The sequence below is a fragment of the Morone saxatilis genome, unplaced genomic scaffold (assembly GCF_004916995.1).
Source record: "Morone saxatilis isolate NCDOM2014 unplaced genomic scaffold, NCSU_SB_2.0 Contig4, whole genome shotgun sequence".
In the NCBI taxonomy this organism is placed as follows: domain Eukaryota; kingdom Metazoa; phylum Chordata; class Actinopteri; family Moronidae; genus Morone; species Morone saxatilis.
In genome coordinates this window covers 12,744,795-12,758,935 of record NW_023339984.1, presented here as the reverse complement: position 1 = coordinate 12,758,935, position 14,141 = coordinate 12,744,795, and the positions used below count along the sequence as shown (strand labels likewise).

At 37.2% G+C, this 14,141-nt stretch overlaps 2 protein-coding genes and 1 non-coding gene across 3 annotated transcripts in view; 1 reads left to right on the top strand and 2 right to left on the bottom strand.

Moving 5' to 3' along the window:
* LOC118338556 overlaps window positions 1-34 on the bottom strand; it is a 206-nt gene extending 172 nt beyond the window's left edge. Inside the window, exon 1 of the small nucleolar RNA XR_004797250.1 lies at window positions 1-34. This exon is cut by the window's left edge and continues 172 nt beyond it. This is a non-coding gene — a small nucleolar RNA (small nucleolar RNA U3).
* Window positions 35-2,004: 1,970 nt separating this feature from the next.
* Window positions 2,005-5,324, top strand: trmt10b (tRNA methyltransferase 10B). Its single transcript, XM_035675682.1, has 9 exons — window positions 2,005-2,085; window positions 2,264-2,403; window positions 2,604-2,712; window positions 2,819-2,952; window positions 3,074-3,226; window positions 3,584-3,662; window positions 3,951-4,018; window positions 4,243-4,366; window positions 4,440-5,324. Exons 2-9 carry the CDS (start codon window positions 2,281-2,283, stop codon window positions 4,574-4,576), a joined length of 927 nt encoding a protein of 308 aa, XP_035531575.1. The 5' UTR covers window positions 2,005-2,085; window positions 2,264-2,280; the 3' UTR covers window positions 4,577-5,324.
* A 3,572-nt stretch (window positions 5,325-8,896) lies between these two features.
* cxcl19 (chemokine (C-X-C motif) ligand 19) lies at window positions 8,897-13,430 on the bottom strand. Its single transcript, XM_035675448.1, has 3 exons — window positions 13,279-13,430; window positions 11,372-11,507; window positions 8,897-9,606 (listed from the first exon to the last, which is right to left on the bottom strand). The coding sequence occupies exons 1-3, from the start codon at window positions 13,328-13,330 to the stop codon at window positions 9,477-9,479; spliced, it is 318 nt and encodes a 105-aa protein (XP_035531341.1). The 5' UTR covers window positions 13,331-13,430; the 3' UTR covers window positions 8,897-9,476.
* Window positions 13,431-14,141: the final 711 nt, after the last annotated feature.

Below are 14,141 nucleotides of genomic sequence, written 5' to 3'. Positions count from 1 at the left end.
AAACTATAGAAATGATCCCTGAAAGTATAGTCTTGCTGGAGAAACGCTGCTGCCCCACTACTAGTACGACGAACACGCCCTCCTCGGTCACGGTGCTGATGTAGAAACACCGTTTATATCTCATTTATATCATATATTATTACATAGAACATCTAAACAGCTAACTAGGGGACTGCACCGAATAAAAGCCACAATATCTACATATATCTGTATTTATTAACACGATATAACGACATTTAAAACATTATAATTATTATATTTTCTTCCAAAAAAACACACGTTAGCACCGGTTTGATCACAATGCAAAGCGCTACCTGTATATGACATCTGTTCGCACCATAAAAGCCTTAAAAACTGTAAAATAATGTATAAATTATCTTTATTTTGAGTACCCACAATGCAGTCTGGTGGCACTCGGCCTCTCATTGGCTGCTGCGGTGCCGCTAACAGCGAGTTAGCTTCAAATGCTAACAACAAACGAGGAGTTAATGTTGTTTTTAGAGCCGAGACGTTCATCAGTCACCCGGATGTGTACGGTGGCCGACGGCTGCTGTCCAACAATGTCAAATAACCCGAGATAGAAACAATGTCACTGAGGAAAAAGAAGAGAAAAGTTCAATTTAATGTTAAGAAAAGATAGATGGGTAACAGTTCCAGTGTGCTCCAAGTTTTCGCTTCCGGCGACAAACGAGGTAACACACATGGTTCCGGTGCATTGCACAAATATCGCGACGAGAAGAAAGATATTTTCACAGTTGTCTCATTAAAACAAAACATTTAAACCGATGTAGATTTGTTAAGGAAAATGTTATAACAGAACAATTAGGTGGTAATTACTTGCTGCAGAGACACCGATACAATATGGATTATTATACTGTTCCCAGATGGAAAAAGGTTCTAATGTTATTTTATTTTTAACATATCTTGCAATAATAGTAATAAACTCTGACCCCTTGGTTAAGACGCTAGTTTAAAAAAGTTTGATTTGAACAGAATTTCTCTTCATTGCCTTCAATAATGACTTTGTGGTGTGTTTTAATAATCAAACGATTGTACAATGTATTATTTAATTATTTATTAACAGTTCATTTGTGCTAATTGTGCTGCCTAGCGACCTTGACACGACATATTTTATGAGTTTAAACTATTTAGCAAATATAAACCACCACATGTTTTATAAAGATTGTATTAAAATAAATAATTGTCTATATAAGAAAATAAAAAAACGTTTACCAACCGCCAGCTTCGTGTTTGTCTTAAATCACTTCACAATTTCAAAGGAAATCCTAAAAACGTATCACTTTTCACACGTTTTCATCTATATTTGTGTATTATTTGTAAAAGAATAACAAAGTTCATAAAGTTGTATTTTATTTATAACTGATTTGTTTAACAAGTGACAGCAATAGTATATGTCGTATGGTATTCTACAAATGTTTTGTTGTATTTTTAGTCTTATTTCAGTTTTATATACCTCCTATTATTTTATTTATTTATTTATTTTGTAGGCTGTCCTTGTACTGTTGAGTAACAGCGGAATAAATCAAGGTTTATCATATATTATAGGAGCTACTGTATGTAACCAATGTGCTCCTGAGAAGAATTAAAACACAAGGAGAGTTTTTCTCTTTTTATTCCTTGGTGCTTTGAAGGTGTGAACAGACACGAACCTCTGGGATTCAATAACTGATTAACATATAGTTTCATAAGGTGTATTAAACATTAAAGTTATCTGTATTTATGGAGTTACAGTGATATTATTACACTGCCCTCTTCTGGTGTGTTAGTGGAAATGTAAACTATCACACTGACCCACGTGTCTTTTATTATCATTTTAAACACCACAGAATACCAGATATGTCATATATGTATATCTGAATGGAGCTAGGTTTATTCATAGAGCCATATACTTATATATACTGTCACTGGTGGAGCCTTATTATTATTTAATTTACTCTAAATATTTCTTCTTGTCTCCGCCCACCTCCTTTTTTGTTTACTCTGACGCCATTCACAAGCGACAAGGAAGCACCTTTTTACTCTCATGCGTGCGTTTTCTCTCCTTCTGCCTTCAGATCTCACCAGGTATTGCCTTTAAATGTGTTATTTAGTGAATTTAAGAAAAGGGCTATGACACTGTGTGACGTTGATGACACAAATATGACATGTTGGCTCTTAAAGTTTGATTTACTCACACCCTGCATTCTTTGTTTAGCCCTCAACGACCTCAAGCAATAACCTTTATATATATATATAATAACAGGAGAACAGCAGACAGAAATGGAAGATATTCGCTCAGATGTGTGTGAAATGCAGCTGAACGGAGTTTCAGATGTGATGGATCTGCTTCAGATAGACGTGGAGACTGAAGACAGACCAGAGAGAGAACATGCAGCATATTCAGTAAGTTTGTTTACTTTGGATTTATTTGAAATAAGGGATAGATAGATAGATAGACTTTATTGATCCCAAGCTGGGAAATTGCAATATACTAAACTGTTGAATGAATAAAACAATATTTGAATGTAGTATCTGGTAAAAATCTGTGGACATCCTGAGTTGCTCTGCGCTGTTAATTGTTGTTTTCTCTGCTTACTGAACAGAAGAATGTGTTGAGGAAGCAGCGCAACTGGGAACGGCAGCTGGCAGCAAAGAAAAGCAAAAGAAAAGAAGAGAAGCAGAAGAAGAAGCTCAACCGTGAGCAGGACTCGGGTAAATAAGAGACTGGTGTTGTTTTTGTAGGTGAAAGTAGTTTAAATTCCAATCTAAAGCTTCTATAACATGAACACGTGTCTTTCCGGTGTATCTTGTCATACAGGTGCGAGCACAGGTAATCCTCAGTTTACCAAACGGGTCATGAAAGCGATCACCAAAGAGCGTTTAGCCGAGGCTCAGTCCACAGGGCTCAAACTCTGCGTTGACCTGAGTATGACAGACAGCATGTCGGACAAGGTAGGAGCCTCAAAAACAGCAACGTTATGAATTCTGAAGGCACAAAACAGCTGTTTCTGTTTCAAACATTGAGAGACATTTGCCTGTGTCTTCATTAACCGTGTGTGTTTGTGTGGTTCAGGAGGTGAGTCGACTGGCTGGCCAGTTGAGAAGGCTGTACGGGTCGAACAAGAAGGCGACTCGACCGTTTCACCTTTTCCTGACGGACCTGAGAGAGGACAGTCGTCTGTACAGGGAGTGCATCCGAATGAACGACGGCTTCCTCAACTACACGGTGGTTTTTCACATCCTGAATCCACTATATCACAATATTTTAAAGGAAAGCTAAAATAGGAAATCTTTTTTTATATATATATAGTGAAAAGCTTTATAAGTAACCCGTATTTGGTATTTTTTATTTAAGGTGTTATTTTAGCCTAAAACAAAATACATAAAATAAGCTGTATCCTCCAGCTGAAACAACTGAACCTGACAACGAGGCCTCAAAAATGGTTCTTTAATCTATTTTTTGGACTCACACACTACAGGACACACACGTTTATAGTTTCTTCAGTAGTTTCACTCTCTTCCTCTGTTATCTGGACCAAAAATAGTTTGAATATTTAGCAACAGACTGTTTTTCATTTTTTAGATGGACATAACAGAAGAAAGCTGTCTGGACCTTTTTCCTCCAGAGGCTGTTGTCTACCTCACACCGGATGCTGAAGAAGGTTTGATTTGTCTCAAAGGCATTTATGAATAAATTGTCTATCTTAGTGCAGAGAAGATGAATTGATTGAGTACAATTTCATAGATACAGTGTGTATAAAAAGGTTTTAGTTGAAATGTTTCTTTTGGCCACCAGAGGGTGTATTCTGACCATCTGACCACACAGTACTGCCACTGTAACTTGCACTACTTTATTAGTTTACACATAGTAAAACACAATAATAATGTAAAGTTAATAAAAAATCTTAATGAAAATACTATTTTTGTTTTAAAATCTTATTTTATTTCAGCTTTAGAGACAGTGGATGCTGACAAGGTGTATGTCCTCGGTGGCCTTGTGGATGAAAGCATCCAGAAGGTATTACACATTCCAACGGATGATAACTGCAGCAACTCCATCAACTAATTCAATATCATCGATTAGTTTTCTTTTTTAATCAGTATTCTGTTCTGCTCAAATAAAATCCAGTAGCTCTTGTACTTCTCACAATGCTATCACTGCAGCAAGGTGAAATTGTATCAGTGCATGTGTGAAATGTAATATATTGGATTTTACCAACTTTTTGAGCCTCTCCCTTTCAGAAGTTGAGCTTCACGAGAGCCAGAGAACTGAGCGTCCACACGGCGAGGCTGCCTATAGACGAGTACATGGTGAAGAAAAACAACACCAAGAACTTTCACTCAAAGATCCTAGCTGTTAATCAAGGTGAGTGATTCATTTTCATTTGCAAGACAATTGTAGCTGGTTTATATTTAACAACTTCTCTCTCTGTTCACAGTGTTTGACATCTTGTTGACATTCTGCAACACTGGTAGTTGGACAGAAGCCATGCAGGAGTGGTTCCCCCCGGGGAAGGGTTATGTTGTTGAACCAGATGATTCCCCACCACTTCTTGTCTCTCCAACACAAACATAACGCGGTTCACATTTTCCAGTTTGTACATCCCTGCCTCCTCTCCTCGCAACTCTGGTGGGAGGGACTAAGATGCGAGGAGACGGGGAGGGAAGCGAGGAGAGACACAGAGGAGAGAGGAGATGAGGCAACAGGTGGTCAACAAAATGAGATGTTCTTGCTTTACAGTCAACAACTGCACAGCTGCATCATCTGCCTATTATTTTTTTTTTTTTATAGACAACAGCTGTATTGTCTCTGTCAGATGAGCATAACAGTGTTCATAAAAAAACTATTATATTTTACCTTTAATTAAACCGACAACGTGGCATAATGTGACAAGAATGTAGTCTATGGATGTCACACATTTTTATTTTGATCATGACCACTAAAGCTGCTCTTTTACTATTGTATGTAAAAAATATTTGATTTTCATTGTGTTCTGTACTTTCAGGGAATGTATTGCGCCAAACTCCCTTGAAGAAATATGGCATTTTAACAATGCCATACGTGTCCATAAAAACAAGCTAAAGTGCATCATACGTCCACAGTCTGACTGTCAATTCGGCATCAATATTATCCATAAAGATGAACTTTTTTTAATGATTTTGTCTCCTCAACTCGCTACAGTCTGCGTTGTCAGTGGGAGAAGACTGTGTGAACAAGAGGTTGTCCATTTTACTTATTATTTATTATTTCTCACTAAAATACACTGTGCTGTCTGGTGGATTTAATATGTGCCGAATTAAACACAGACTCATAATGCTGTTGATTCTGTTTATTATTATTTGTGTCGTGTTCTTGTTGAGCAATTACCATAGTAACTATCTGTATGATGAAATATCCTTAAGGAATGCAGTTTGAACTGTGCCTTACAAGGTCATTTTAGTAGCAACAAATTAGAAAGACAATTAAAGGATATATGTATGACATTCACTTGCCGCTGGATGTCACACTAAAGCACCAGCATCTCAGACCAAAACAATGGACAAAATGACCCGATTACATTGACAAAACAAATAATTTTACCTAGCAGATCATTTTAAACCTCTTTGTTAGTCTTTTAAACAATTACCAGGGCTGGTTTGGACTACTCTCCATTATATCTTCACATAACAAATAGTTGTTTGCTGCTATAGTCATGTATTATAATATATGTATTTGTATTGTTGTAAACCAGATTAAAGAGATTAAAGTACCCCAGATGTTGTGAAAGAGAGATTGATTAATAGCATATCATTTTATTTATTATAGAAAAACCTGCTGATATGAGGTTTACACAAGAATAAACTCAAGTGGTTTGCACTCTTACACTTGTTTCATCACTGAGAAAAGCAAAAGCAATGATCTTACATAAACAAGCTGTTACAAACAAGGCATTCAACAAAGTCATCAAATAATTTTTCTCTAAGACAGACTTTATGAAAAACTCTGGCATTAAGTCTCAATTTACAAGATTACTTGCAGTACTTTTACAACAATAACAGTCCTCTCACTTTCTTGTCTCTAGTTCTTAAGATAAACATCACATCACAACTATTTGGAACACCAACATCCACTCTCTTGGATCCAAGTCCAACTTCTTAGTTCAAACTGATTTATAAGCCTCACTGCACAATATTAAATAAAAATGTTTGTGGTATTTCCTATGTATCCTCTTCTAGGCTGCTTTACTGGAAATCACACTGAACCACCGTCAATATGCTTCACGCATCAAAACACCCTAAGCAAACCAACCTAAACCAATAAAATTATTTTAAAATCAATTCTGAAGCACACAGGTGGCCAAAGCAGAGGCTTTAGGATTAAATCAAAGATTACTTGTTATACTTGTTTACAGGAGTTTAATGCCAGTGCTTGCAGTTTTACATTTGTCTCTGTGAGCTTCAGTACTTATGCTATTAGTACTACTACACAAGAGTTTGATATGTGTCCACAATTGATTTTATCTTAGCTTTGTACGTGCTTCATGTTTGGTTTTTCCTGTTTTAATCATTAATAAAATCTTCCCTGTCCACCCATTCAGGTGCCAGTCTTAGAGGGTATGCACTCATGTGCTACCTCCTCACCCACGCAAAGAACTACGCTATGATTGAGAGTTACAGAGAAAAATGAAGCGTGAATTGTGTATTTCATCTGTATCCCAAAATAAGAATGAACTAATACTGTACCTGTCTGAACAGGTACGACGAAACTTCTATGGATTGCTGTCTCTGCCGATCATCTTGTCACAGTCGTTCAACCATCTCTCAACACGTCATCAGTCAGCCAAAAATACAACACCAGAGAATAACATGCTTGATATACGACTTAGTGTAATCCACAGACAAGTAATGACTAGTTTAAACAATACTATTCTTCTCTACGCCACTCAGATGCTCAAATAGATTTGTCTGAAAGTGATTAATTCCTTGATGCTTTAGATATTCCGTAATACAGTCCTCCCTCAATCAAACCACTGAGAAAATAATACAAAGTGGGAAAGCATCTGGCCCAGATGAGTTTCCTATTGAGTTTAATAAATTATTTGCACCCAAGCTAGCACCTATCCTGAAATCTGTATATGATTGATATATGAGGCTGTGACTGTAAGATATTAACCAAAGTCCCTGCACAACGTTTAGAAGCAATTATACCTTTAGTCATAAAAGTGGCTCAAACAGGCTTTATCACTTATCAACAGCCATTTTACAACATGCAGAGGCTATTTAATGTCATTACCTATCCACTCAACCATACAGCCTGAAATGATCGTATCCCTTGACATCAAAAAAGCCATTTGATAGGCTCGAGTGGGTCTTCTTATTTGCAGTCCTGTGTCAAAGTTATGTGTTCAGCATCTATAGCCTCTGTTATATGAATATTTTATGCTTCACACAGGTTCAAGGCAGAATGTTTTTTTTTCTCTGTTCTTATTTTGCCAATTGAACCGTTAGCTGTAGCCATCAGATCAGAGAGGAGAATCAAGGGTATTACTAGGGGTGGATGGTGAATGGTTCAAAAACACTGCAATCGCGGCTCCAGATGGGGACTATCACAAAGAGAATTGTGGATCAGGAGTGCCCATTTCCCACCATATTAGCTCTGGTTCTTGAACTAGCCATAGCTGAACAGGGTTGGCCTGCACTACTGTAATTTAACGGTGGTTGTTATGGTGGTACTTGGAGAGCCTGAAGTTTGAGAAACACTAATCTATGTTTGTATACTGATATATGCAAATGTATACATGCACATGCACAAATATGTACAGTATGTGTGTGGGCAGGTGTATACATGTGTATGGGTACTGCATATAGATATGAATATGCATGGTATGTGTATGTTGTTTATGTCTATACATTCCTAAAATATGTAAAGCTTTGTAAAACAACTGACCTTTTAGTGGCCCACATGCATTTATACTCCAAACAAATCAAACCTCCTGATTTCAGTGTCACCCATCGCCTTTGATTGTGCATTACTAACAGGACAAACATTGCAAACCTATAAAATTATTGGCAAACCTCAGCGCTTTTCTCCAGCTGGTCTATTAAATTGAACTGCGTCCTGGAAAAAAAAGGAATTGTAGTTATTTAGTAACCTCCCACCATTCTGCTAATATTTGGCAATGGGTTTAGAAAAAGAGCAGATCATGGGGAATTGATATTGCAATATGTGGTTCCAGGGCTTTGGTTCTTAAAAATATATAAATCACTGTTGGATAGATTGCCATGAAATATTGTACAGACGTACATGACTCCCTAAAGATTAATCCTGATCTTCTGGCTTTTCCTCTAGCTCAGTGGCTCCCAACCTTTTTTCCTTAAGAGTAAACTGACAACCCTCTGAAGTTACATATTTTATGGATATTTCACATCATATTTAATGCCTAAGTAGTTAACACAGTAGCAGCAATACGTTTGTGTGAAACATGACAGTTTGGAGGGATTTTGATTGGATAATTTGTGAATAGTGCATCCAACATGAGTTTTCATGATATTTTTAGGAACTTTTTATACAATTCTGTGTCTGTATTATGTATTTTTTCTCATTTTTAACCATCACTTATACTTAATTGGCATCTTTTTTTTGTTGACAAATTCTGTGTTTTTTTCTCTATATATTTTTTAAAGCTTTCTTACACCTCCTAAAATCAAGACAAACTCATGACCCCGCAAGAAGCTTTGGCAATCCCTGTCTCATGAGTTATTGATTGGATAACAAGAACATCATTGTAGTCTTGTTTTATGTCTTCTGTGTTTCACTTGGCTGCAAAACAAATTCCCCCTTGGGGCAATAAAGTTGAAGCTGAGGTGTATTACAGCTTATCAGTGCAAGAAACAACACATTTTACTTTTTAAACATATATTTATTTTTCTTTAAAGTGCATTAGATTTTCCAGTATTCTCTCTTAATTGTTATTAGTGACTTAAGAAAGGAATCAATCAATTTGTGCTATTGTTGGAGAAGCTTAACTAAATGGAGTATTACATAAAATTGATATGTTACATATTAAAATATTACACATTTCTTTCTTCATACAGTATCTGCTTTCAAAAGATCATGCGACCAAACTTTCTACACAGGGAAATGATTGACATTTTCAAGTACACTTAAATACCTTATGCACACAAAGCTGATTGCTTTCTCTCAATTCATCTATTGCTCCTTCTAACACTTAAACAATATTAACCCAGAATCAATGTGTATATGTGTAAAATATGTGGTAAAAAACACATAAAAAACATTCAGTAGAAATACAATTCTGAAATAAAAACACAAAGAGGCTAAACACTAGAAAACACTAAAATGATTATTATTATTAAGTTAAATATTGTGTCATTTGTTTTTTAAAGTAAAGTCAGTAAAACAGCATGGCTCATAGTTGCAGAAATGAGTTTTCAATAGCTTTCATTGCAGCATATCTTTAATTTGCTCCAAGATATTATGCTCGTTTCTTAGGAAGTGCTCCTCCCTGCTGATGTAACTGTCTCTCAAGGACGAAGTGGATCAGCTTCTTCACCCAGGAGGACCGAGGGTTCAGACACACCTTCTCCCCGTTCGCCAGTCCAGCTCTGGATAAAAGAAACAGAGATCATGAGTCCAAGAGCAAACACATCTGCTCCAGGATGCCCCCCAAATCAGAAATAATATCAAGAACGTATCAATGCAGGCTTTGATGATAGATACAAGATGTAGTTGTTTGTGTGAAAGCACTGCCTGTGTGAATGTGCTGAGCTCTGATATTCCTAAGAACCCATAATCAAAAACATGATTTATTTAAAACAAGGACAGAATTCAACAACTGAGAAGAAAAACCAGGATCCCCAATTTCATTTATAAAAGAATGTTTACAATTCTGAAGGCTTCCATCTTAGCAGACTCTGGAGCTATAAGGGGAAACAAGAAGAGCAGGAAGACTCTAAGCGGCCTGACTAGACTTGTGATGAAAGTGATATGGAAAATAAATGGAAGTTTGCCACTTGTTCCACTCCATGTGTGAGAATATATCTCTATCTGTGTGTTTTAATTCACAAATGAGAGACAGATGATACCAAGATAATAGTGAGATTATTCATAGTACTTGGAAATATCCCATTAAGCCGAAAGGTGTGATTTTTTGGCATCATCACATGAAATTGCGAAATAAGCATCTTCCACTGGTGGGTGTGGGCTGAGGAAGATTGACTCAGCAGACAAAGGCATTTTACCTTTATTTGGTAGTAGTATTTGGCACGACAGAGGTTTCCATCTTAAATCAAACTGGGGAAGTTGTGGTGATATGGGAAGATCAGTTGATATCAGAAAGAGAGTTCTGAATTGTTCAGTACACGTGTGCCCAGTTATATCCAGTTACTGTTACTGTAAAAAAGCTACTGAACTGATGGGAATGGGGTCAAAGAAATACTGTAGATATATAAAGCTTAGTTGACTAATTTATTACTTGACTGACAGAAAATGTAATTGGCAACAATTTTGTCACAAATACTGTGCGGCGGTCACTGCCTAATGATCGCTCGGATGCGCGTGACCACAGTCCAGTTGTTTTGCGCGGGTTCGTCTGTAAAGGATCATCAGCAGACACAAACTGGGTACAAGACAGCAGCCAGCTTTGCGGCTCTCTCGCCTCTCTCGTCGGCCCCCGGTTCCCCACATCTCATCTAGGCTTCAGATCTTGCAGCACCCCGCGGCACAGCGCTTTTCAGCTTTTGTTTGACTTCTGCTTTGTTTCCACTTCACAAAATTTACACCTCACACTGCTTACACATACTTATATTTACTCCACTGATGTTACTGACCAGCACACTCCACATTTGTAGTTATTATCTCAGTTTTTTAATTTACTGTAATAAATTCATTAATTTGTCACCACTACTGTGTCCTCCTCCACATTCGTCATTGCATGGGAGCCATGGGTTATGGCAAATTGGGGGCTTGTCCCGAGACCCAGATGGTCCAGCAATTCCAATACAATTTTACATAATTTCCTTTTTTAATGCACAATTAAATGTTTAATGATATATTTTTTTTCTCCCTACCTGATTATCTAAATACTGTTTCTTAAGCAATTTGTAAAGAGTAATTGTGTGAAATTGCAGAATGTAAGCTCCTCCTCCTCCACATCCCCCTCCACACTCTCATTAAAACTTCCCAGAAACTACCAAAGGTAACATAACCTGAGTGTCCCACAGTCCTGGTTTTATGTCACTGTAAATTCAATCTCAGTTTGTGACAGAAAAAGCAGTTTTAAGATATCAGCTTGAACTCGGGAAGCTCCCTATGATATAAAATTGTGATGATCTGGTTTTTCCTTTGTGTGATGACTTTGATTACACTTACATGACTTCGGTCTCTGGGCAGTGCGGCCCTTCAGGGACGAGCTTGATGCTCCTCAGGCTGTCTGGAGGGATGATCCTCGACTCCACCTGCAGGCACCGACAGTGGGTGTTGTAATCCCTGCTGATTGGCGGCATACCTGTAATCAACAGACATTCAGTCAGAGTACAGATTTAATCTCTTTAACCACTCAGGCTTCTCTTTCTTGGCAGAGGTTTTCTAAATTACTTGAGAAAATAAACTTGGATTCCAAAAGCTTTATTGGCTGCTTCATGTGAATGGTTAGAACATGGAGATGTTTTCAATTTGGTCTTTTTTTTGCAATGCAAAAAGAACATTAATTAAACCAGAAATTCAATTATTTCAGTTTTTTGATGCCATCAGCTTAGCAGCATGTTGTGGGAGATTAATGCTGTGTCTATGTCAGTCCAATGATTACTTTGCAAAGTATATGAGGTATTCGACCAGCAGTAACACATCACAGTGAAAGAAAAAAAAACTCCTTTGTCCTGCCAATTATTCTTGTGAAACCCTCTGATTGATTGGAATATTGTGCAACCTCCACTTCCCTATTTTATTTTACTGGGAACTTGACCTTATTGTGATAGTGCTAGGCGTGTGATCACTTTCTAAGTGACTTTCTATGTACCAGCATTGGTATTTTGACATTCTTATAATGGGTACTTCTCCCTTTTCTCTACCAGTCATCTTCCTGTTCCCTTAAATTTAAAGTCGTGTGTGCAATAGTCAAGTTCGGCTGAGTTTCGGTAATATACAGTGAAATACAGTCTAAAAAACTTTTCAACACAGGCACAAATTATGTTTTGCCAAAGCCTAACTTAGAGCTCGGTAAAAGCCCATTCTCCTATCAGGCTTGCCTGGAACCTCAAGGAAAATGGCTGTAAATATTAAAACTATCTTAAGTTACTGTATGTGAGATAATAGACATTTAATGAGGATTATTGCAGGTTTTAAGTGTCTACTTGTAAAGAGATGTTTTTATGTTCTATTGGGAGAATAGCCCAGTTATCAAAGGTCAAGTGCTGGACCAAACCAGAAGTATCAATCTGTACACATTGTCTTTACTCCCACAAGCAACTACACAGTATATCTATGTTTGTGCTTTTGCTCATTTATTAGATTTTTTTCTGTGCAAAAATCAGTTTGCTGATTTCTAAAAAAATTTGGGGATCTCAGTGGAACAATTTGCTTTTCAGTATACTTTACTTAAGTAAAACCTTAAGGTACTTCTACTGTGCTTGAGTATTTCTATTTTATGGGCATTTATATACATCTACTCCACTACATGTCTCAGAGGGAAATATTGTACTTTTCACTACATTTATCTTATAGTCATAGTTACATAGCAGATTAAGATTTTACATATAAAAACTACAGATCCTTAATAAAAGGATCTGAATACTTCCACCTATGGTTACTTTCATTTGGTAACCAGAGGTAGAAGTCGTAATGTGGTAATAATGCAGGATAGACTCTTTAGATCAGCACAATACAACACAACAATAAAAACAAAAGAAGAAAGTCTCTCCGCGTTTTTCATATCGAGAAAACGGAATAGAAACCGACTGCAATCATTTCATGTTTTTTGTAGTCAACAGGCTACAACTGACGAAAAGAATGGTATAATGAGTCAATATTTCAATTGAAAACATTAATACTCAATCAATACATTTTAAAATGTTTTCTCTGCTTTCAATTTAGGAAAAAGGAATGTCACCCACTGGTTTCACTAGAATATTTCCCATGTCTATTTAGTTACATAACAGTTCAATTTAACTCCAGCTGAATTTGCCTACAACAACCCACACTAAACTGCTGAGATGAGAGTAAACCCTTGGCAGGAATGTTAGTCAAATGGAAAGTACCCCACTAAGTTGCTATGCTCTTACCGTTAACGAGGACATACAGGGTCCCAAACACAAGCAGGAGGCAGAGCTTCATCTTGTCTGTGCAGTTGCTTGTTAAGTTCTTTAGCTCAGACGGATATCATACAGCTGCTGCTGACTGTTTAGATGCATTCTGAATTCCAGTATTTATACATAAAGTGATCATGTGCTCTTCATGAACTTAGCTTTGGGAAATTTCAGAAAAAACCTTTGTATACGTCTCTGTGTGTGTGTGTGTGTGTGTGTATGTTGGTTTCACTTTGGTGCATTCACATGTGCAGCAGAAGGTAGTCATGGGACAGGGGACTGGGACAGACGAGAGGCCCTGTTGAGGTTAAGAGATGGCGTGCTCGCAGTCGGCTGCCAGAGATGTGAGTCATACAGACAAAGTGTGTCTGTCTGGACGGCCAGCCCACAGCTTCATATTTCTTCTGCTTATCATAGCTCTGCAGCAGTATTCAACTCTGTTTGCTCCCCTTTGATTCTGAAAGAGGAAAAAGGTACAACAGCTACAGTTCTGTAAACAACACAGTTTGACCTGTGGCTACTGTGCATATGATACTGTGAGATAGTGTTGTTTTTCCTGGGGGCTTCTGTTGACCCTGTACTGTATATACAGTACAATACACTTATTATGTGAAATAGCTCATCAGTTTTCATTGTTTTTTTATTTCTGTTTTGTGTTAGTTTGTGGTGTGGTTGTATTTTAGTTTGGCTGTTATTCTAGGGAACTATTTATTGATTTGGGGATGAAGGGGAATATTAAAGCAGCATTACTCAATATTTTTATATAAGCGATGGCTCAGATAACTGCGTGTCCTTTTTAGCTTCTTGCAGCTCATTGTTTTGGTATTTCAGGCCCACAA

Bases quoted from the DNA above. Each gene is read 5' to 3' on its own strand.
- trmt10b (XM_035675682.1), top strand. From the start codon at position 2,281: ATGGAAGATATTCGCTCAGATGTGTGTGAAATGCAGCTGAACGGAGTT. The intron at 2,404-2,603 runs GTAAGTTTGTTT...CTTACTGAACAG, and splicing joins GAGAACATGCAGCATATTCA to AAGAATGTGTTGAGGAAGCA. The intron at 4,367-4,439 runs GTGAGTGATTCA...CTCTGTTCACAG, and splicing joins GATCCTAGCTGTTAATCAAG to TGTTTGACATCTTGTTGACA.
- cxcl19 (XM_035675448.1), bottom strand. From the start codon at position 13,330: ATGAAGCTCTGCCTCCTGCTTGTGTTTGGGACCCTGTATGTCCTCGTT. The intron at 11,508-13,278 runs GTAAGAGCATAG...TGTTGATTACAG, and splicing joins CCTGTATGTCCTCGTTAACG to GTATGCCGCCAATCAGCAGG. The intron at 9,607-11,371 runs GTAAGTGTAATC...TCTTTTATCCAG, and splicing joins TGCCCAGAGACCGAAGTCAT to AGCTGGACTGGCGAACGGGG.